At 45.2% G+C, this 25,170-nt stretch overlaps 1 protein-coding gene across 1 annotated transcript; it reads left to right on the top strand.

Annotated features, from left to right (window-relative positions):
• The first annotated feature begins 275 nt into the window (after positions 1-275).
• Positions 276-5,930, top strand: LOC120673924. Its single transcript, XM_039954970.1, has 2 exons — positions 276-5,293; positions 5,504-5,930. Exon 1 carries the CDS (start codon positions 2,150-2,152, stop codon positions 3,620-3,622), a length of 1,473 nt encoding a protein of 490 aa, XP_039810904.1. The 5' UTR covers positions 276-2,149; the 3' UTR covers positions 3,623-5,293; positions 5,504-5,930.
• Positions 5,931-25,170: the final 19,240 nt, after the last annotated feature.

The following is a 25,170-nucleotide window of genomic DNA, read 5'->3' as shown; positions in this document are numbered from 1 at the left end:
TCCACGGGCGGCCGAAGCTCGCCAAAGTGGAAGGAGGCGGTGGTGCTGTGGGGGTTTGTGGCGTACAAGGGCTCTGCCCTGCCTTTTATAGGCATGAGATGAGAAGAGAGAGCTGGGCAGTGGCTTGAGAGATAAGGGCATCGAGGAGGCTAGCTAGGTGCGGCGGCGCTGCTGTTTCAGTCCGGCCGGCGACGGAGCGCAAGGGGGGGGGGGTCAGGGTGGCGTGGCACGGGAAAAAGGTGCCAGGCAAAGGCGGCTCGGTGGCGACGGGGTCTTCTGGGCGACACGTAGGGCAGCGCGGAGCAGCTGGACGGCAGGGAACCGGCGGCGGTGGCCCAAAACGGCGGCAAGGGGGTGGCGCCTCTATTTTTCGGTAGCCAGAGGAAGAAGAAATACAGTGGGTGGACCTATTTGTAAACTAGAGGAAGTCTAGGGGGTCTTCTGTAAACACAAAATTTCCCACTATTTTAGGGCTCAAATAAAAAAGTGTTCAACATAAAAGTTGCTCAATTTTTCAAGATCTACAACTTTCATGGTGTGCAAATTTTCACTAGATCAAATGATTTGAAATTATTTTAAAATCTGTCAAATCTTTTATTTGCAACTAAACATAACTCAAGTTTTAAAATTGCAAGGGTAACCCTAGACATAAATTTGTCTCTTATGAGGGTAGAAGTGAAAAACAAAAATATGCATTTTAACCCCTCATGAATTTTGAAACTTTGCCTTTTGCAAAACTAATTTATAAAAAGGACTTTGCACTTTTCCAAAATTACAAAAATACCCTTGCTTAAAAATCATGGTTTAAAATTTTAAACAAACACAAAATTATTATTATTTTAACTGGATGGTTTTAGCCCATAAAACCTGGGTTGTCACAATCGGCTGGGGGCAGGACCATGCTACGTGATCCTGCAGGAGGAAGGATTTCTGCCGACGAACAAGTTGAACAAGCTGCCGCTGCTCAAGTTCCAGATGAATACCCACACCGCAGAGATCCGGAGAGAGAGCTTGTTCATGACAACATTGATCAGCCTCGATGGTGCCCAAGAGATTTGACCAGGTCACAGAAGAGACGAGTTCAGAGACTGCGTCAGACAGAGGCACTGGAGGAGAGAGAAAGGAGAGAGGCTCCCAGAAGAGGAGTCAGATCTGAAGTTTGGCGTGTCAAGCCAAAGGCCGATGAAGGGCAGCCATGAGGGCCATTGCCCACGTCGGTTAACATAGCTTCCATGCTTCTACCGATCCAAACAGTCGGTTCTCCCAACCGTTCCTAATGGATGAGTTCTTAGAAGATGAAGGGAAGTTGGGGCACAGTTTCACGTCGGCCGATGCATTGGAGGAAGTAGACATTGGGGATGGAGATAGACCAAGGCCGACATTTATTAGTGCTAAGTTAGATCCCGAGTATAAGCAAGAGTTAGTAAAGCTGTTGAAAGAATACAAAGATTGATTTCCTTGGGAGTATTATGAGATGCCAGGTTTGGATCGATCCATTGTTGAACATCGTTTGCCCATCAAACCTGGGTATCGGCCACATCAGCAAGGTTCAAGGCGGTGTAATCCCAAGATCCTGCCAGACATAAAGGCCGAAATCACAAAGTTAATAGAAGCAAAGTTCATCAGGCAATGCTGATATGCGGAATGGATATCCAATGTGGTTCCTGTGTACAAGAAGAATGGGAAGCTGCGTGTATGCATTGACTTCAAGAATCTGAACAAAGCTACGCCGATGGATGGTTACCCAATGCCAGTTGCCGATATGTTGGTGGATGCTGCTGCAAGACATAAAGTGATCAGTTTCATGGATGGAAATGCTGGATACAATCAGATATTCATGGTTGAGGAAGATATTCATAAAACTACATTCAGATGTCCAGGACATGTTGGTTTGTTTGAGTGGATTGTCATGACTTTTGGGTTGAAGAACGCTGGAGCAACATACTAGAGGGCCATGAACTACATCTTCCATGAGATCATCGGCAAGATTGTTGAGATTTACATTGATGATGTTGTGGTGAAATCCAAGGGGTACCAAGAACATTTAACCGACCTACGCAGAGCTTTGGAATGTACCAGAAGACATGGATTAAAGATGAATCCTAACAAGTGTGCATTTGGTGTGTCGGCTGGTTAGTTTCTTGGATTCATGGTTCATGAAAGGGGAATTGAAATTAGTCAGAAGACCATTGCAGCCATTAACAAAGTAGTGGCTCCAGAAACGAAAGTTGAACTTCAATCGTTGATCGGCAAGATTAACTTTATTCGGAGATTAATTGCTAATCTATCCGGTAAAATACAGCCATTCAGTCCTCTATTGAAGTTGAAGGCCGATCAGAAATTTGTATGGGGAGAAGCACAGCAAAGGGCGTTGGATGAGATCAAGCAATATCTAACATCGCCTCCTGTGTTGGTTCAAAAGCACAAGCCGTTTAAGTTATATTTATCGGCTGATGAGCGTGCTATCGGATCGGCCCTTATTCAAGAATTTGAGGGAAAAGAGCGCGTGATATATTTCGTCAGTAGAAGACTCTTGGATGCTGAAACCAGGTATTCTCCTGTTGAAAGATTATGTCTCTGCTTATACTTTTCTTGTACCAAGCTTAGACATTATCTGTTATCGGCTGAGTGTGTTGTGGTAAGCAAAGATGATGTTATTAAATACATGCTCTCGTTGCCGATTTTGAGTGGGAGAATTGGAAAACGGATTCTGGCCTTGTTTGAGTTTGATCTGAGATATGAATCGGCTAAAGCGGTTAAGGGACAAGTCATGGCCGATTTTGTTGTTCAGCACTGTGGGCCAGAATTAGGGATTGTTGATCTAGTTCCATGGACATTATTCTTTGATGGTTCATCATGTGGAGTTGGATTTGGTATTAGCATTGTCTTGGTGTCACCTCGAGGGGCAACATTTGAGTTGTCTTTTCCAATAGAAGCTACTGCTACCAACAATCAGGCTGAATACCAGGCTTTGCTTAAAAGAATTCAGCTATTACAAGAAACCGGAGCTGATGCAATTGAAATATTTGGGGACTCCATGTTAGTGGTTAATCAGTTGATCGGCATATATGAATGTAAAGATGATATCCTACGGGTCTATCATGAAGAATGCTGCCAATTACTGAGAGAATTCAGAAAGGTAACCATAGAACATGTACCCAAGCTTTATAATGGAGATGCTAATCGGCTAGCACAGCATACTTCTGGTTATCGGCCGATAGAAGGAGTGATGACATTGGAATTACCTGCCGATGATTGGAGGAGAGAAATTGTGGAGTATTTGGAAAATCCCTCCAAGAAAGTAAGCCGAAGGATAAGATTTCAGGCGACTAAATATGTGTTGCTTGAAAGAGAGCTATATTATCGGACGATTGATGGAGTTTTACTCAGATGCCTTGACAAAGAGGAAGCTAACGTCTTGATGGGAGAGATACATGAGGGTGTCTGTGGTTCACATCAATCGGCATACAAAATGAAGTGGGTAATCAAGAGAAATGGATACTTTTGGCCAACCATGTTAGAAGATTGCTTCACTTATTATAAAGGTTGTCAAGGGTGTCAGAAATTTGGAAATGTGCAGAGAGCACCGGCATCGGCTATGAATCCCATTATTAAGCCGTAGCCATTCAGAGGATGGGGAATTGATTTAATTGGGCAAATATCCACCATCCAGAATCACAAGTTCATACTTGTAGCAACGGATTACTTCACCAAATGGGTTGAAGCGATTCCTCTGAAGACTGTGACATCCAAAGAGATGATTGAATTTGTGAAGGAACATATTGTTTATCGGTTTGGTACTCTGCAAACTATTACGACCGATCAAGGCAGTATGTTTATTTCAGAGGAATTTGGAGAGTTTGCTGCAAGTATGGGAATTAAATTATTGAATTCTTCTCCGTATTATGCTCAAGCCAATGGTCAGGCAGAAGCTTCCAATAAAGGGATTATTAAGTTGATTCAGAGAAAAATTGAAGAGCAGCCAAAGAAGTGGCATACGACTCTTAATGAGGCTTTGTGGGCCTAAAGAATGTCTTGCCATGGGGCTACTAAAGTGTCTCCATATCAGCTAGTTAATGGGCATGAAGCTGTACTTCCATGGGAGACATGGCTTGGTTCTAGACGTGTTACACTTCAAGATCAATTAACAGCCGATGATTTGGCTGGGCATCGGCTGAACGCTCTCATCAATATCGAGGTTAACAAAGCTAGAGTGGGCCGATGGTATGATAAGAAAATCAAAGCCAAATTTTTTGACCAAGGAGACTTGGTGTGGAAGCTGGTCTTGCTGATAGGAACGAAAGACCCCAAATTCGGCAAATGGTCTCCAACGTGGGAAGGGCCATACAAGGTTAACGAAAGACCCCAAATTCTGGAGACATTGGAAGGAGAAGAATTTTTCAGCGCAGTTAATGGCAAGTATTTAAAGAAATATTACCCAAGTGTTTGGGTAGATGCATAGCCGATTGTACGAGAAGATCGGTTGGTTTTGAAATAGCCGATACAGAAAGTGTATCGCCTTTAGCGTAAAAATAAGAAAAGACTTGATCGTATCATAATGCGTTCAAGTGTTTTCGTGGCTAATATGACATGTATCACCCTTAGATCAAAAATACGATCCAGACATGTGGTTCAAATCTGATTTGGATTTTCTGTTCGATTTTGGATCGCGAAGGTGTTTTGGTTCGTTCGGTGCAATAATTGCAAGGCAGAAAATAACACTCTTGAATTTGGATCGCGAAGGTGTTTTGGTTCAAATCACTTTTATTACACGCTCATCATACCTGATCTTTTGTCGTTTTCTGTATCGGCAGGGCCTTGCCGATACTCCGCGTAAGAGTGATTCGGAAATCCAGCCGATACACTCTTGAATTTGACTGTTTGTTGTTTCTTTGTCAATTTACAGGTCAAATTGACTGGCACGCCTTGGTTCAAATCAAGTGCAGTCCGGGCTTGGCGTACGGGGCTCTTGGGCTTGGTGTGTGATCATCTCGCGTTAACACTGGTTTCATGAATCCAAAATATGCATAAGGGTTAGTTCTTAGCTTTCCTTCCATACCTTGGATTCTGGGTGGCTAAAATCGTCACTTCCATCCATTGATCCTTAGACCATGTCACCAAGAATCAATGCAAGCCTTCCTTCTCGGAACTTGGAGGTTTTTCAAACTTTTTTGAAAATAAGGCAAGCTCGTGAATGCCCAATTCACTCGGTCACTCATGGTGTTTGATCCTCACAAGGCTTTTTGCAAAGCCCCTCTTATGGGTATATGTGTAACAGTGTATGGTAATAAAGGTATATGCTTATCTTCTCCATTTATTTTGCAAATTCAAACAATGTGTCTCTAAGTAGCAATGCCATCCAAGTACATTGATCATGTGCAAGTGTAAACAAAGACACATGTCTGTCATTTATATTTTTGCTCTTGTCATCTTTCCCCTCTCATTTTTTTAAATGAAGATCATGAGCATGATGACCCACTTTCTTGTAATCTTTTTCTTTTAGGGGGATGACGAGCCTTTGCATGATCTTCATGTTTGACGGACAGTGTTTGGTGTCGTGTTCGTGAATGATCAAGGTACTAGATATGCAAAGCATGACTTGAGAGGCAACATGTTTGAACGAGCTCAAAATGTAAAAAATAGCTATGTGGAATCAAAAACGCGATTTCTCATCTATGTATGTGGTATTGGAATGGATTGGAGTCATGAGCATGAGAGTTGCCATAATTTTATTTTTGAAATAAATTTCCTCCTAGACTTTGAATTAGATCAAGCTTGATTTCGGATCAATGTATCATAAGGGCCAATAGACAAAAGATCAGATGATCATATCAAGATAAGTTCCAAAGGCATGTAAGTACTTCCATGAGAAATAAAACTTAGGCACGAGTTGAGATTCAGGAAAAGATTTCATCTCTCTCTTGGTTTCATGTTCAAAATTTTATTTGAATTAATCCATAAGCCGTTTGAACTGAAAACTCAGAGAAGTGAGCTACAGAGGTCACAAACTTGCACCACGAGAAAAATTTCAGAGTTTTGTTGAAAGTGGGGCCGGGCAGCCTAAGGGAGGCCGGCCGGCCTAGCCCCGTGTCCAATTTAGTTGGTCCTTTTGCAGGAAGTCTGGTTCGCTGCATATGTCACGATTCCACTGGAATTTGCTGAAGGTTGCAAAATTGGTATGCCGGCCGGACTGGTGTAGGTCGCCCGACACTTGTCTGTGGCGAACTACGCTCAGCTTTTTCTGGTGCTTGTCCAACGTTCCATGTATTTGAATTCCCTGGGTACTCAGTGAAACATTAGAATAGTGTTGTGGTTGGCACACAAGTGTGTACCAACCACTAGCATTCCATGAGCAAAATCTCACTTTATTCATTCAAGACGAAGCAAACAAATGTAAGTGCTGCTGGAATTCAAATATAAGCCTAAGAAACAAAATTTTGTAAAGGCAAATTCAGCACCTATTCCTACTCTACTTTATTCTAATCTTCCTAAGATCTAGACCCTCGGGTCCGGTGCTCTGTAAAGATCCTCGTTCCCGGTCGCCTTCGCAAGGCGCTTGATCTTAGAACAATTGGCCTTGCAGAGGGTGCCCACCTTACCATCGAGATCCATTCGATCGATCTTGTACTCCGCCACGCTCTTGTCCACGTTGTTAAGACGAAGCTTGGGCGCGGCCAACTGTTCGCGGAGTGGGGCGATGTTGTTCTTCTTCTGTGACACCCTAAGTGAGCAATTCAATTAATTCACACCATTTTAGTGAGAGTCTTTAATTATGGGAGGCAACACATTTCAATTTAAACCCCGATTCATGTTGAAAGTAATATAAATCAAGGGATTACATTCATAAGTAGTCAAATTTAAAACAATTCCCAATCTAGACACAAAAATATTAGTGGCTGAAACTAGTACCTTAAATGACATGTGCTCAATTCAATTTTCAGCCTTTCCATAATAAATCAGCTTCAAATTCAAAGCTCTTTATTGCAAATTTGAACATTTAAATTAGTTTGCAAAACTTAGCTCAAATGAAAAAGTGTCTGAAATGAAAGTTGTAGATCTTGAAAAATTGAACAAAAATGGTATTCAAAAGTTTTTCATTTGAGTCCAGCAAGAGTGAGAAAATTTTAGTTTTCAATTCAGTCCCTGGAATTTTGGGAAGTGCAAACCAGTCCTTCGGTCCCCTCCTCTCTCCCCTCCTCCCCTGATCGGCACCGTACGCCGGCGACGTCGAGGCCGCGCCGTTTGGCCGCCACCTGGCCGGCTAACTGGCTCCAAACTACACACTCTGGCCCCACCTCGGTCCCCTGGCCAATTTCCCCGTGCGCCACGCGCCCCGGCCCCTTGTAGTGCCTCCACGCTGCTTCTCGCTGTCCGCCGCACCGTTACCTCGCCGACGGGCCATCCTGGCCAAATAAACCGCCCCTAGGAGCTCCTTTCCTTCGCCACTAAGCCAACTCCACTATAAATGGGACCCCTGGCCCCATTGCACTTGTCCTCCCCTCCATTCCCACTGTGCCGGAACCATTAGCTAAGCTCGCCGTGAAGCCACCTCCACCGCCGCGCATTGCCTTCCCCGACCCCATCCTCAGCTTCCTCGTCGCCTGGTGATGGGGGTGAAAGTAACGGGTACCCCCAACACCGCCGTTAGGCGATAGAAGCCCAATCAGGTTAAGGCAAGCGCGATCCAAGGTGAGCGTAGCCGGCCCACTGGAGGCCTGTCCCGCCTCGTCGACCCTTGAGGAACCGCTCTCCTCAGACTGACCCCCGCGAGGAGGTCTGTGCCTCACCTGACCCCCACGGGGAAGCTTCCGCCTCGCCAGACCCTTGCGGGAAAACATCGCTTCGACACCCACGAAGGGGGGATGAGCGGGCCCACATGACAGCTTGACCGTGCCGCAAGTAGAAAGACCTTCATTAGTCAAGGGAAGGCCCGCGGGGGCTGACACGACTACTCACCCATCCCGGGCAGTCACCATAGTACTTTGATGTGACAGCGCCACATCATTGGGACGGAGCACGCCCCCTTTCTCCCCAAAGTTAGCTCTAAGGATGGGAAGACCGTCCTCGAGGTTAGGGAGAGGACACCCATCCCTGCCAATGTCAGCACCCCTGGTGAAGCGATCACCAACACGTATCCCTGCGATGGGACAACAGCTACAGCACGCCACGACTTTCTCCCACCGGTCATGATCGCCAGGGGCCCAAGTCAGGGGAGGAGGATTGCCACCGAAGATATAGGTGGCTATGGGCCATACCCAGGCCATCCGGACAAAGGAGAGGAAGACTAGAATGCATCCGACCCCCGCAGCTTTTCCTTCTTTACTTTTCCATCCTTTTTGTATCTGACCCCCAGTTCGCCCTGGACTATAAAGGGACGGGTGGTACCCCATGCACAGGGGACCCGAAACCGACCAATTGACCAAGCACACACACACACACACACACTTGCTCGTTTCACCAGAGACCTGGGAAGCCCATTCCCTCTCTCGCCCGTTTGTAACCCCTACTGCAAACTTTGAGTGCAAGAGCACGAGTGCTCGAATTGGACATAGGGACATTCCACCCGAACCAATATAAACCCTCGTGTTAGATCCTTGCATTACCATTCGGAGTAGTGACACACCTGCAAATTTACTAGCTGGTGATACGGAACACCGACAGTTGGCGCGCCAGGTAGGGGATCTAGCGCGTCACACGACTTCACCGGGCTTCGGATGCCCTACCACGTTGGGAATTGGGTGCCGGGTGCGCGCGCATTTCGGTAGCCTGGACTTCATCATTGCCCTTGACGGAACCTTGGAACGGATCCGGGCCCTGCTTTTCGGCACCGGTCTCGGGATCGCCGACGAGGTCACGCCATATGTGCAGCCGCTCGCCCAAGAGGACAACACCCTCCCGGACAAGCGGCTGCATGCTTTCGACAGCGCGCAGCTAGAGCACCAGCTCCACACCTTTTTGGGCCCGCATTCAGCTCAAGAGGACATGCGCGCCGCCGTGTTCGCGTTCGCGAATGTCACGGCACAACTCACTGGAGAAGAACCTCTCTCCCCTGATGTTGTGTTCAATGCCGCAACGGAGACGTATCTATTCGGCCTACCGAACGCTGCGGCGAGCTACTGCCGCTCCTTCGCAACGCCGCCCGTGGTGAAGCCCGGCTGCTACGGGTTAGTGGCAATGGCCGGCTACGCCACGGAGTCGGTATTCGACCTGCTCGTGGAGTCGCTAGACTCAGGATGTGACACCCTAGGTGTTGAAAACTGAATTGACAAGAGTAAGGGCAAGTAAAAAAAAATTTACTTACAAAAGGCATTTAAATAAATACTTTAAATCTAGTTCCATAAAGTTGAACTCATCATATCATGAGAAAAGAGATGAAATTTAAATGTGGTCGTGGCACAAAAACACCACAAAAATAATCTACATAAAAAACTAGTACCATTAGTAACATGTGACTAATAGGGAACTTGTCAATTTCAGCCCAAGAATAGGATTTAAAAACAAGGCCCTTTTATGCAAATCTGAAAATTTAAAATGATTAAAGTTCTGTTACTCAAATGAAAAAGTGCATAAAACAAAGGTTGTAGATCTTGAAAAACCGAACAAGTTTGGTGTTCAAAAGTTTTTCATTTGAGTCCTCTAACAAGGATGAAATTTTAGATTACAGAGAGGCCCTTGGAATTTTGAAAATTACCAAACCGCCCCTGCCTACCTCTCCACTCTCTGTTTTGGGTCTGCGGCCGTGCCGCACGCCGCCGGCGTCCCATGGATGCTGTCCACGACTGTCTGGGCCCCCACGAGTCCCCAAACAGTCCACCTGGCATCCCAGTTGGCCGCGCCTTCACTTGCCACGCGTCCCAGGCCTCTTGGCGAGCCGACACGCCGCCCGCCCATGCACACAGCGCCGCCGCCAGTGTCGACATGCCATCGCCATGCCGTCCGACCCCCAGAGCCACTCCCAGGGTGCGCTTTCGCTTCGCCCCAAAGCATTTGTGCCTATAAATAGGACCCAAAGGTCGCTGCGCCGCCGTTCCTCTTTTTCTTCCCCCGCCGCTTCGCCGTCCGCCATTGCCGGTGACATTGAGCTCAGGCGGACCGGCCACGTCCAACCCACATTCCTCAATCCAACATCACCAGCAGTACTCCCTAGCTCTAGTGAAGCTCACGCGCTCCCAAAAAGCCCTCCAAATCCACCGACGCGCCGTTGCGACATCACGCCATCGCCGGCAAGCCATCGGCTCGCCATCGACCGGCCGATTCCGGCGACTTTCGAGCACGAGATCTGCCCAGCAGCTTCCCCAGGCCCTCACGGTGCTCGTACGCTCGATGTTCAGCCACCCCGAGCCCTCCTTCGTCCACAACACCGATGACCCGAACGCCGCCGCCGCCATTCACGCCGGCGAGCTCGTTTCCGGTCACCCCAGCCTCGAACACCGGAACTAGTAGGTAGCTCTTGAACTCCTCTATCCCGACATGCCTCCCAGTTGTAGCTCCAATAAGCCCTGCGCAGCAGAACACCACCGGCAAGCTCGCGGCTGTGGAGAAGGCCAGTGAAGGACCCGGTTGTAATTTCTTTTTTTCGTTTAAGGGGTTAAGTGCGAGTTTTCCTAAGTTTTGTAGTGAACTTTGAAAATGCATAACAAATCGCAGAAAAATCATAAAAAGGAAAACTCAACTATTCTGGAATCCTTAATCTAAAATCTAAAAGTTTTGTTACATACAAATCCTTAGATTTTGTCTACATTTTAATCAAGGAAAAGATTAAATGGCACATGAATGTTCTGGTAGTTTGGTTCAGTGGCTGTTGACGGTGCTTAAGTCAGAAATAAAGCCGTCAACTCCTGCAACTTTTCATAACATTCAAATACCAAATGTAGTTATAGGGCTTATTGCTAACCATTTCCACGAGTTTTGGTGATTCTTAGTTTGCAGGGACACAAGTCGGGAATAACATTAAAACACGCAGAAGACACAACAGAAATACACAGAACATCGCTGCCTGCGTTACACATCCAAAAGAGGCCCATTTGATAGAGCAAATGGACCAACCAAGGCCGGGCACCGCGAATCACGAACAAGGGGCCCACAAGGAGTGCACAGGCCAAAGATGGGCCCAAACCGCCTCAGTCGGGGTTTGGCCGAACCCATGGATGGGCCGACCCCCTTTTGAGGCGGTTCAGGCTCATCTTTAGCGGGAAGATCCCTCTTATCCTCTAGAAGGCGGTTATCAGTGTTCCCGCCCTTATCTCACCCAAGAACCGACCTATTAGGACTATAAAAGGGGTCTCCCTCACCCCTCTCAATTTATTCACCATTCCATTCACATTCACTTGTGGGAGAAGTAGTGGTAGGAATTCCACTTGTATCTTTAGAGTAGGGAGTGTGCGAGGAGGAAGATCGGAGAAGAGCCGGACTTGTCGGCCCCTCTTCGTCTTGTACCTCAACGGGTACGAATCACTTGAGTAAGTATCTGGAGTTCATCTTCTGTTAAGTTCTTGGTTCAGTATTCTTAAGTTATTCTTTCGTTTACGGGTTCATCGTCCGTTATGGTAACGGATGCTCTGGTAGAGGGCCTCTGATAAAGACGGGTAACCCTGTATAACGCTGGAGTAGGAATCAAAGGATTAGACGTGGTGTCTAGGCCCTAGATTGCCTTTGTTTGCCTCGTACTCTACAGTATTGCGGGGTAGACCGCAGGTGGTGACAGCCCTGTCGGTCCGCTACGAAGCTGTTTCGTGGTTAGTGCACTCCCCCTGTCCGGGTACGACGTAGAGCAACAAGCTGGAGGTCCCTAACAGTACCTGGGTCAGACCGGTGCCCGAAGTACACGAGTGAAAGCCTAAGTCTACCTTACCTTGATCCTTATCCTGAGATAAACCACACTACCCAAAGCTCTCCTACCTCTTGTTCTCTGGGGTTAAACTAGCCAGAAGATCGTTACACATCCGTTCCCTGAGAAAATATGATGCCCTGAATACTCTCTGGGTGAAGTGCTACAACGGTATCTTCCGTGCGCTTGCGGATCCTTTCTGTGAACGTTAAGGAATACCAACAAGAATTTCTGGCGCCATTGCCAAGGAACGGTTGCTGTAGTTGTCTTCGAACCTAGTTTGCCCGTGTATCCTTTCTTTTTACCTTTCTCTTTATTTTATCCTTATTCCATGGATCACCTTTCTATCCACCAATTCTCCACTTCCAAGGGCGACTTCGTAGAGCCACCACAATCTTCGAAGCCAATCACAACTTCTAGCTTTGAACTCCGCCCTGGCTTCATAGCCACGGTTTGGGAACAATCCTTCTCAGGTTTTGACAATGAAAACCCCTACCACCACCTACGAGAGTTCGAGCAGCTGTGCTCATGTCTGTCAATCGTAGGCATGGCACAAGAAACTCTTCGGTGGAAGTTGTTTCGTTTCTCCCTTGCCGAGAGAGTGAAACAATGGTAGGCCCATAACATGGGGAAGGTAAATGGAGAATGGGAAGAGCTAAGAGACAGGTTCTGTCTTGCGTTCTTCCCGATTTCTCGCATTGCTTCTCTACGAAAAGAGATCCTTGACTTTCGTCAGGATGAGAAGGAGTCCATAGGTGCAGCCTGGGCCAGGTTTTCCAAGCTAACTCATGCTAGCCTAAACTTGTCTATCCTTGACCACGTGATGCTTCAACACTTCTAGTTAGGGCTTAGCAAGGAATCTGCCCTACAGCTTGATAGCACCACCGGAGGGTCGTTCACACATAAAACCACTGCCGAAGGAGAAGCTCTCTTAGATCGTATTCTAGAGAACACATCCTTCATCGAAACCCTTCCAGTAGCGGGATCCTCAAGCCATGAGGAAGTTCCATTGGTTGATTCTACATCCCGATCTCCTACTCATCTAGAGCCAACCACCGAACCTCCCCCCGAACCAGAAACAACGGAGGAAGAAGAAATTCAACCTCCAGAGTTTGCTTTCAACATCGAGGAGGATGTTTTTCAAAACTTTCAAAACACCTCGATGTATCCTCGTGAAAAGAGACCTCCAGTTCCTAGAGACCCAATAACCCCTCCAGATGGAGCCTCCCTGAAAGAGGCAGTCAAAGGGGTAACAACCATCATGAACAGCGATTGGGTACACGAAAGGGAAATGTTACCCGAATCAATTTGAATTCCAACCCCCTCGTGCACACTTCCCTGTTTCATCCAAGGAACTGCTGTCTCAGTTCTCTATAGCTGTACGGTTGGAGCAAACATCATGTCCGCATCTTTTGCGCTTAGCCATCTAAGCGACAACCCTTTGCTCCCAACCTCAAGATCCCTATGGATTGGACCATGTTCCACCATGGAAGGGATCGGAATCTTGCACAACGTACCCGTTTGGTACAAAAAAGCAGAAATTGCCCTAGATTTCCATGTCTTTGATGTCCAAGACTTCGACGTTTTAATCGGGCAACCCGTCGAGCAGTTGTTCCAAATCATTTCCGCATCAGGAACCCTTGACGTAACACTTTGGGGTAGAGCTTTTAGCTCGCCGATCCTTTGGTGAAAGGATTCCTTGGCCGAACCTACGCCCTAAGAAGAACAAGTTGACCGAGTGCAAGCCATTTTCCCCGCCAAAACTCATAAGTCTTCTTTAGAAAAAGATGCTAAACTTTTCATTCAAGATCAAGAAGACGATCAGGAAGAAGCCTTTGAGTTACCAACATTTCTCCAAAAATCTTCACAAAGGAGCCTCAATGATGAATTTAGGGAAAGTGCTTTTGCTACTCCTATCCCTTGCTTCAAAACTCCAATGACGAAGCTTCGTGTTGACCACGTTCTGCTCGAGGAAGTGAAGTTCGTATCCCCGTTCGTTTCTTCCGAACCTATCTCTCATCTTTATGAAACTAAACGATCTCCATCATCCTCGAGTGAATTTAAAACTTGTCCCTCTAGCCCAATGTTTCACATTGAACCTCTTGAAGAAGAGAACTTTTGTGCCATGGACCTTCCTCAGACTCTGGAACCCAAGACAAAAAATTCCACAAATGAACACGAAACCTTTGAGTTGTCTCAAGATTCGTGCCCACATAAGGAATCTCTAGAGTCCATCTCCCCTAGTACCACGTGCTCTCACCAGGACCACAACCACCACTTTATCATTCCTAGTTAAATGTATAGAAGGGTGGTTGTAGACGCTTTTGTTTACCGTAAGCATTACAAGTTTCGTGGAAGCACTATGGCACTAACCTTGCAGCTCAAATGCAATCAATGAATGGTGGGAACTACATCACCATTGCTAGCTGCAGGATGAAGATGCTGTGGTCAAGCTTATGACCTTAAACAAAGCACTACCCGGAGATAACCCGACTATTAAAAAAATGTTTCTCTAAAAAATTAATAATAATAAGAGCATGTTTGTAGGGCAGTATGCACCTTCGGGTATTTTTGATCACTAACTCTTTCAGGTTAAGATTAAAAAGAATGAAGGACACCCAAGAACATGGGAACTGCTCCAACTGGATGCTGGGGGTTACTCTGAAGGAAACATCAACATCACACACTTGACTCTTGGTATCCCGACACATAAAAGTTCAAGTCTGGGGGAAGTTGCTGGACAAATCACTGCAAGTTCTATTCAAGGAGTATCCTAGTTTTCAGAAGGATCAGCTTTGGTTTACTTATAAAAAAAGAGAGAGTGCAAAAAAGAGAGAAGGAGAAAGAAAAAGTATAGAAAGAAAAAAAATGAAAAGAAAAAGAAAAGAAGAAAAAAAAGAGAGAAGTGAGTGAGGAAGGGAATAAGAGTGAGCCTGCAGGACCCACACGAGTCAAATGCTACCATGTGCGCATGCCTTCAAGCTGTGGCTTTACACATTAGCAGAAAAACATTCTACCGCCTAGCTCCACCCATCCTTGCTCTCGCGTGTGCTTGCAAAGCCTCGCCATAGTCCTCATCCGCTTCTAGCTTTGCAAACCGCCACTCTAGCAGGCCGAGTTCACACACTAGAGGAATGCTCCTTTTCTAGTCTGGGGCTTTGCTACTCCAGTCCATTTGGCTCTCACTCGCACACATGAAAAGAGACATATTTTGCGTCTCCAATCATCGTGCCAATGGAGCATGCCACCAAGGCCCAGGGTCCTGCACAGTAACCGAATGTCTCACCCAGCCTTGCTGTCAGCTGAGTCAGCATGGTCCATGTGCCCTCCTATACTTTAGCTTGCATCAAAAATGGAGAACTCATCGACAACCAAATATGACCATGCCACCACTGCAGCAATATCAAGACATCCATCCTACATACAGATGGTAAGCGCACCCAGGTATGTAACCCCGAGTTCACCAATCTCCTATTGAACATAACTTGATCTTCAAAAATTCATGCTTCCTTTGTTTTTGCTCGTATGCTCTGGTTTGGGTGTATCAACGTTGTGCATCCATAGGCTTTTTGAATTAAGCGTGGTGCTTATGTTAATATAGCCTTTTTTTAATCAAATTAGACATGGTGTCGAGTTTGGTTAATGAACCGTTGAGTTTATATTATCATGGACTTTGGATACATATCTTTTTGTGGACTAACCCTTGTGGGAAATTTTCAAAATTGATGGGTAAGTCCTCAAGTTCATTCTGGAGATAAATAAAGGCGCGGGAGGCACATATCACCTTTCCAAGGAGCATTGTGAGTGCCTCTTCACGTTTGTGTAAGTTTTATCCCAACCTTGTTTAAAGATACAAATTTGGTGAACAACAATAAAAGAAGTAAATACCTTTTGAAATAATGGCAAGCAACCTGGGATCCATGCAATTTGGACTTTGGAATATGATCTTAATTAACCATGGATCTGAACAACAAATCAAAAAAAAAGATGGAATACTTTCAAACAAAAAAAATTAGGCATTTCTCGAATATTTGTTGTCCACTAACTTTTTGTAGGGAATGAAAAGAATGCAACCAAGGTGCATCATGAACACCCTAACACTCATACATCCCTTCCTGGTCCAAGAGGGAGACAGACCCACAAGGAGCCAAGCAGAATGAAGTGCAAAGTTTGGCTTTATGAATATAGAGCTTAACTCTTGCATCTTTGTTCAGCGATTGGTAAGTTCCATCAAGTAAAGATTCCACATACCTTGTGCATCCTCATTCATTTCTTCACTCAGCAAAGTTACCCATGATGCCTAGCTTGCCATAATAAAAAGAAAATAATAAATATACATATAATGAAAATAATAATAATAAAAAGAAACTAGGGCACTTAAGCATTTCATGCACCTTACCTCAATAAAATTTGACTCCCCGGTGATCCAAAACCGTCAGAGTCCTTGTTTGTATTGTTTTTCTTTTGAATAAAAAGCAGGTACAAGAATAAGTGTGGGGGAGATCTTCCAAACACCATTTACAAAGTCATTTGAGATCTCTCCCCCAACATGTTGCACAACATCGATGGTCTAGCACGCTGAAGAACGGGACAGATGGGATTCATAGAAGGATGACCGAACCTCTGGTTCGATCAAACCAACTCTAATTTCCCTCAGTTACCTCTTCTTCCTCTTCGAATGATAGTTTGTGCAAACACACTCCTCATACTCCCTAAAGTCTTTGATTTTAATTGATTTTAATGCTAATCACTAAAAATTGAACTCAACAAACCTTGCTAATCTCATGCACTCCAGGCACTTCATGATAAACTTGCATACTCTTTATTCCTCGACTTTCATCTTGTTCTTGTGAACTAAAACATGATAGGGACCCCATGCTATCTAATAATTGACTTTTGAGATATGTTCAAAACGAATGGAACCTAATTCTTCCTTGCAAAGTACTTGGGATTTATTTTATAAAATTTAAAAATTCAATAGCAAGGCTCCTCAGTTGTTTATGAAATTCCTATCCAATGCCATATGTTATTCAAAACTGAAAACCTTCCACATATGCAACTTGTTATCTCGTTGAGCTTTGTCAAATTGTTGCGATCCTTTGTGAGGTACATTTCATATTCCCATGATCAAGATCATGTACACTCCACATATATTTGCCAACTTCTACCTCGGAAGTTGCGCAAGAATGTTCCACCCATTCATACATATCATCGACAAATAAAACTCCATGTTATTCATGACTACTCTCTCCAAGTTATCATTTCAAGAAAGAGGACATGGGCTATGCAAAAAGAAATAAAAGACATGCTCAAGAAAGCATGATGAAAAAAAATTATTGGACACATGAAGGTCCAAGTATTTGAAAAAACAAAGAAAAGAAAAGAGATAGCCCATGTCCAAAGAAAGAAAACGGAGAGATATGGCCCATAGAAGGAGTTTATACACCATCCATACAAAATTAAAATATTCACACACTTGTACATCTTGATCAAGGTTTATGACTTATTTCTCCTTTGGATCTGGTTTTTGACTTAGCAATATATGAGGAACAGCTATGCCTTCAACATTCTCCCTGCCCTGAGATCCACATAAAAGCCTTTCTAGAGGTAGGAGAAAAAGAAGGCAACAATTTCCCTTGGTGAGGAAACCAAAAAGCAAAAAGAGAGATCTGAGAGAACAAACTGAGGAGCTAGGCTATGTTTGATTTTGAAAATTCACATAACCCAAGTTTCTGAGTAAGGGAGACTAAGGAACCTGAAGTTTAAACCGTTCAAAGTTTTAATTATCAAGATAAGCATGGTAGACACTTAAAAAGTTCACAAGTCTGGGAGAAACTTTGAATAACTTGTATGCCCGAAGTAAACGAGTGAAAGCCTAAGTCTACCTTACCTTGATCCTACCTCTTGTTCTCTGGGGTTAAACTAGCCAGTAGATCGTTACACATCCGTTCCCTGAGAAAATATGATACCCTGAATACTCTCGGGTGAAGTGCTACAACGGTATCTTCCGTGCGCTTGCGGATCCTTTATGTGAACGTTAAGAAATACCAACAGTGTCTAGGCTTGATTTTTGGGTATGTTGATCTCAGTGTTGTTAGAAGCACCTGGTGAAAATATGAATCTAGTTTGAAATCATTTACTTGCTCAAATAGTAAAGATTCCTAGATCTACTAGTGAAATTCATATATTAATGTTGGTACGTGTAAACATGGGTTAACTCTGAAACTTTTTCTAGATGAACATGTTACTGAACCCTTACTGATCTACAAGTTTAAGAAATTTTAGATCTAGTTTGCTATATATTCTATTTAATGCTTGTTTTAGGAACTTAATTCATGATATGTAGTTCCTGTGCTTAGAAAAATCTAGGTTTATTTTTGGAACTCTGTTTTAGTCCTGTAATCATGCCTGCAAAGTTTAAACTCCATTTACGTAGTACTTCTACAGTTATAAAACATGCTTGGTATATCATGTCTAGATTTGTTATTTTTGATCTGGATGCAATAGTTCATATCTGGTCATGATCTTTTAACATGTTCTAAGTTAGTATGAGTACTTTCTGTAGTAAGACTTTGATATGCATTACTGGTAATCTTGAATCTCGAATAAATATACAAGTTCATATATAGTTTAATGCATAAGTAATTAATCTGGTGGAAGTAATGCTTGATAATATTTTTGAAGCATGTTTAGACTATTTCTAGACTCTGGTAAAATTTTGAGATCCATAACGGTGGGAGAACTCCCTGGGTAATTTTTTTTGCTAGCATGTTAGTTTTGTTAATTATGTAACTCCTGTTTTATGAGTAGATAAAATCTGGAAAATTTACAGTATTGAGTACATCATTCCTAGATGGTGCTAAAATTTTTGTAACTCCAGAAACGATATCTAACAACCTGTGCAAATTCGTGAACTTTCTAGGTTAATCTGATTAGATGAATTTTCATGGTTAAATGCCTTGCTGTTAAAAGCTGAAATTTTTACAGTAGCTGCTAGACTATCTGATATATTTTACATAAATTTTTCAGCACCAGTTCATCAGTAGATTTTCTGTTATGAAATTGTGAATCCATGCGTAGGTTGCTAGTCTAAAAATTGAACCCACCCACACACTCATTCTTGACGTAAGTTAGTTATAAGTACTACTCCATAAATGACTGCCCAGGAAGTGAAATCATGAAGGTCATCACTGTATTAACATGTTGTTGAACTGCAACTATATTGTGAAGGAAAGAAAGATCATATCATGTTGCAACAACACTTTTCTGCATTGCATATAGAAACGGTTAACCTCGCTGACGGTGACTACGAGTTGATTCCTTCGGACTCTCTTGCTGCGATAGACATTAATTGTAATTGTACTAACTTAACTCAAGACCTGGGCTCAGCCCCAGAGGACTCTCAGCTTGACAGTGCCCAAGAAGGCAAGCCCCGGTGCATAACCTATTATTTTTTGCATTATATTCATCTAACTATTCATATATGTTGTAATAATTTTATTTGCGCATTTACATTTTCTTTGGCGTTGATCGAAAACCTTAGATGCATGATCCCTAGGTACCTATGTTTGACATCTGGATCTTTTTATCGACTAGTTGCCCCGCTAACTAGGAATGGTAGAAGTCGAGTGGTTTTCTGCCTCTCGCGCGAATATAGGGTTTGACTGACTTTAATTACTGCTGAAATATAAGGACAATGGGTGGGGTTGTGTAGTTGTGATACCCCGCTGGTGTAGTCGAAATTGGTTAAGGTCGCGGTGTGTGGTTCATTTCGTTAAGCGTTTGAAAGTACTAGCCACATGCCGAGAAATATGGTAATCGGTAAGCTTAAGTACCTAATTGGACCAGTGAGTGGAACGACCTTGCACCCTCTTGGTAGAAGTAGGGTATAATTTTTGTCGCGACGTACGGGTGCAGAGTGGTCAGACTCTGTATTTGGGAGGGTACCCCGGATCCACGGACTGGAAAGAAAGGGGAACAGTAGCGTGGGCAAAAGCGAAGGCGATCCCCATGCGTGTGCATTAGGTTCCCCTGGCCAGGTTGAAATTCGATTCGGAATCGTCCGCCTCTCACGACATGAGACTGCTTAACAATTTCGGTCACATAGAGTAACAAGTGGAACATGATGATGATAATACTACTGATTGAATAAATGGTTGCTCTACCATGTTTGTGTAGAGTTACATGCAAACTTAGAACGGTTAATCCAACTAGAATGTGGCAAAGATAAAATCTAAAAATAAGGATAAACTCTTAGAGGCGTTTTTGGCAAAATAAACCTCACAAACCAAAAAAACTTGCATGTCTAGTTATCGGATTATGGTATATCCGGTGACGGGTAAGTCTTGCTGAGTATTAGTATACTCAGCCTTGCTTGTGGCACTATTTTCAGGTACTAACTTCGAGGATATGATTGCGAGTCTGACTTGGTCGTGTACTTTGCCTCTGTCGAGTGGAATGGCCCTTCAGCTAGTGCTGACCACCCTCCCACTGAGTGACGTGTTTCGTACGGGCTTTATCGATGTGTCACATGTTTTTGTTAGATGTCTTTTACTGCTTCCACTGAGACTATGATACTTGAATATTTTGAGTAGTTGGAACTCTGTAGTACTTTACTATTCTGAACATGGTTTTGTAATAAATTTACTTTCCGCTGCAAACTCTGAGATGTATGAGATGATCTGTGTTGTAATCTCTGGGCTCACCTTCGTGTGGGTGTTGTCTGTGCGATCCTGGAAGAGCGTGGCTCTTATCGAGGCTTCACTTGAGGAACTACCGGTGCGTGCCAAATTGGGTTAGAGTTGCCTAGCAACAAAGATCAGTGCACTCGGGCCCAACCTTTTGGGTGGTTCCGCCATACAGGATCGGTCTACAGCAATGGGAGTCACCACCCGTCGTAGGAGTGCCACATGGCTGAACTCCAGGAGGGACTTGTGGAGGATCTGGGGCCGGGTGGAGAGTCGCCAGCGAGTCCGTCGGCTCCTCCTCCCACACCGGCTCTAGGGGACAACACCCCGCAGCTGCAGACGCCCCTGGAGCGGCTTCAGGCACAACAGAGGGAACTTCAGGAAGCGCAGCTCGCGCCCGAGCGCGACCGCGCCCAGGTTGCGCGTGATGCCGAGCGACGCGCCCTCAGCAGAGCGGCGTGCACTCGCATGACCGAGGTGCAGCACAAGATCAACAATGACAGAAGGGCACCCTCGCTTTTTGACTGCGCGAGTCAGAGCATGGCGGCAGTGGTGGCCAACCTTGACGGCCTTCATCCGCCCACTACGCAGGAAGAAAAGCAGGCCCGTGAGCGGATGCAGCGATACCTCTGACTGCGGCGGATCAGCAGGGAGGGAGCGTCGGCCCCTGCCCTCGGGCCTCTCAGGCCAGCGTGCACGCCTCCTCCGCGCTCAAAGTGGAAGGCGGCCAGGCGCCGCCACCCGAGCCGCAAGGTGGTCGAGGCGGAGCGCCGCATCCTGTTGACGGTCCTTAAGTGCCATTTTCACCCGTCAACTATACTCAATAATAAAGGAAAACTACATGCCTTACTCACATATTTGTATCACTAACCTTGCTCCACAGTTGTTTTCGAGTTTTATACATTTCAGATGAGCAAGAGCGGAATAAGACGAAAACACGCAGCAGACGCCACATAACTACGCAGAATATCGCATCCGGCGTCACACCCTTACAAGAGGTCCCACATGTCAGAGGAAAAGGGACCTCCATGCAAGATGAACTAGAGGATAAGGATAAGATCCAACGAATCAACCACCCAGCAAAGGATCAGCACGAACGACTAATAGGTGGGGTCGGCCGACCCCTAGGGTCTGCCGAACCTGGCATGCAACACGTCCAGGTGCATCACGAGGAGGAGTCACGGCCAAGGCACCTGATCACCTTCCATATATACGTTGGCGGGAAACCGACCTCCAAGTAGTATAAATTGGGCCTCTCTCCCCCCTCTCAATACACACACACACACACACACACACACTTCTTCCATTCTCTCCAAGAAGGCTCTCCTCTCTCTTGCTCTCTTAGCTAGGTAGTGGAGCTAGGCTAGTTCTCTTTAGCGAGCAAGTCGTCCTTGGGGTCATTGAGCAATCCTCGGCTCCTGGTATGGCTTTGTATCCGATTTGTCAGACTTCTATTCATAATATAGAGTTATGACATGGTTGCTTTACTATCTTGATAGTTTATTGTTGGTGCTCCTTAAGTATCCATTTTATCCCCTGTTTAACTTTGATAACGGCATAAATTTAATATCAAAATCACTAACCATCCTAACCTCGGCCCAATTATTGGTCGTTTTCGCGTTTGCACATATATTTTGGAGGTATCTCATTTTTGCAGGTTTTTGACCAATTTTGGAGCATGAAATGGCGAGGCCCATGATCACGCGATGACACGAAGAAAGACAAAGGCCAAAGCCCGAACAAAAGATCGAAGGCCATGATGATTAGAGGCCCGTTCATGCACATCCACCCTCCAATGAAGCCCAAAAGACAAATCCCACAAGATAAGATCAAGATACTTCGGGGCTAAGCAAAGCAAAGAGATATTTAAGGAAGGATTTTCCATCCTATTCTTCTCCTCGAAGAAATCTCGAAGATAACGACGTCTAATGGGGTGCAATCGTGAAAGACATAAACTCTAGAAGATTCCAGGAGACTTGGGGAGAAAGATGAACATGAGCCGGCGCAGGAAAGAGCCAGGCCGGCCGGCCTAGGCTCATTGGGCCGGCCGGCCCAGCCCTTTTTTAGGTCGGTTCGACCTCCCCTTTGACTGAGGGTTCCCTGAGGCTATTTAAAGACCCCTCCCCAAGGTTCACGGAGAGATCAATTCGGGAGACGACGCCAAGGAGCAGAGAAGATAGAGGGACACCTCTCGGAGAGCCGAGGGTCGTGCTAGTTGTCTAGGGTTCGCCCTAGCCGATGTGGGAACCTTGCAAGGAAGACCACGTCGGAGTTCTGGAGATAGGATAATCAAGATCAAGGTAGGGCCCCGGTTGTGATCTTGAGATGTACAATCATTCATGGTGAAGTTATTTGTGATTCCAAATGTTTAGCGACCATGTTCTCTCTTTCGATTTCGTTCTTTTCTTTGGGTTTGCTTCATCCTAGATCTATTATCGAGATAGATCGCTTAGCATGATCTTGTAGTCATGGTGGCTAGAGGTTCATGGCGGAACTACCAAAGGGGGTTCGACTTGCTTCAGGGTATTTCGTTCAAAAGGGTGGCGTCGTGACAGGCTGTCTCCACAGAGTAGGCGGAGTATCGAGGGATCGGATTGGAGATTTTGGGTTTAAAGAGGCTTTTCATTGAGATTCACATCTACCTTACTTCACTTCATCTAGCTGGAACTACAACATATGCATGATCTAGGTGATCTAGATTGGTTATCTCTAACTTTCTCTCGCTACCTTCGGTGTTTGTCGTTTTTAATAGATTAGATTCGTTTTACACCACATCAACACAAAGGAATCTCTATGCTAGTAGATTGTTTCTTGTCTCTTTGGTTCCGTGCATTGATAAACCTTAGGGGAATACTCTGAGGGAAAAGCTACACGAAACCGTGCGCTTGCGGTATATAAATTGGGGACGCTAAGGAGCGTCAACAAGCTTTTCTGGCGCCATTGCCGGGGAACCATCGATTTAAGATCCAATCTTACTTGCATTCATAAATATTTCTTGATTTTTATTTTTGACCTTTTTAGATCTCTTATTTTTCTGAGCTAACTAAAAAAATGGATCTATTCCACGAAAATCAATCTAATCTAGAGTTTTCTTTATTTTGCTTTATTTTTCTTTTATGTTTTAGATCTTGTATATTCATCTTTTAGATCTCGTATATATTTTTCTTTTTCACTAACCCCTAACAGGAGATGGACGGGAGCCTCTCCAACAAACCCGAAAATTTTGTGGATGATCCAGAAAAAATTTACAGGCAAAGGAGACGAGAAGCATGATCAAGGAAGCCGGAACTAGTAGATCCAAAAGTTGAAGCCGACAGTTCATCGTTTTCACCTCAAGCAACTCCACCAACAAGTCCAAAGGAGGCGCCACTTCACCAAGGGATGGCGCTACCGGAGCCGGAGCGTACGATCGGAGAGCTATGCACTCCGGACGTTCGGGACTTGCCGATCTTAAATCTCGACAACATCGGAGTTCCGTTCGAGATTTAGACTTCAATCATAAGGATGGTGCAAAGCTCGCCCTTCACTGGAAAAGAAGACGCTAATCTACATCTTCAAGCGTTCCTCCAACTATGCCGCACCTTCGAAATGCAAGGGATGACTCAAGATCAAATAAGAGCGAGGCTCTTTCCGTTCTCTCTACTTGGGAGAGTGCTGCAATGGTTTCATTCTCTACCACCGCGCACGGTGCAAAATTGGTAGTCCTTGATGAAAGAATTCATGACGGAGTTCTACTCGCCGGGCAAGACCCAGATTCTGCGCAACAAGATTGCAACATTTGCGCAAGCCCCGACGGAGACTATTGCGGAAGCCTATGAGCGCTTCAACGACTACATCCGCGCCGTGCCTCATCACAAGTTTTCAAGGGAGGATGTGGTCCAGAAGTTCTATCAAGGCCTCACTACTGCATCAAGGGGGATCATTGACGCATCGGTCGGAGGTTCTATCATTGAACTCACGCCTACTCAAGTTTTCAAGCTTTTCAAGAAGGTGGCGGACAATGACGCATGAGCATCATCGGGGGCCAACAACCACTCCAAGCCGTGGGCGCCGCGAAGAGTGTATTACAAGTGGAACGCGAAGAAGTGCTAGAAGGGAAGATCGACTCGCTCATGAGAAGGTTGGAGAAGATGGAAGTGGAAAAGAGAGAATCCCAAGCTATCGATTTGAAGGCGGCCGAAGCGAGGTCTACATGTGAAGAATGTGGAGAGTACGGCCATGTACAAAAGAATTGCCCGGAGGAAGCCAAGATGCTCGACTACATGAAGAAGGGAGAATGGATTCTGCCGACCAACTTCCGCTACGGGCAAGGTAGACCCCAATTTAATGCAAGCTCTTCCATTCAAAACTCGGTGCCTCTTCGTATACAATTGAAGGAGTTCATGGAGGAGCAAGGCAAGATCAAGAAGGACACCGTCACCAAGTTCAAGGCTATGGACAAGATCTTGGAGAACATTGATGGCAAGGTGACGGAAGTCGGGAGCTCTAACCTTCAAGTACTCAACATGATGAAGATGCTAGAAACACAAATAGCCCAGCTCGCCGGACGCTTATCTAGCAACGAAAGAAAATTGCCCGGGCAACCTCAAAGTCCAGAGACGGCTAAGGCAATTCAAACTCGCTCGGGAAAGGAGACCGAAGAACCTGAACATGCGG

Source organism: Panicum virgatum, chromosome 5N (assembly GCF_016808335.1).
Source record: "Panicum virgatum strain AP13 chromosome 5N, P.virgatum_v5, whole genome shotgun sequence".
NCBI lineage: Eukaryota > Viridiplantae > Streptophyta > Magnoliopsida > Poales > Poaceae > Panicum > Panicum virgatum.
This window is presented reverse-complemented; position numbering and strand designations above follow the sequence as displayed.

Bases quoted from the DNA above. Each gene is read 5' to 3' on its own strand.
- LOC120673924 (XM_039954970.1), top strand. From the start codon at position 2,150: ATGGTTCATGAAAGGGGAATTGAAATTAGTCAGAAGACCATTGCAGCC.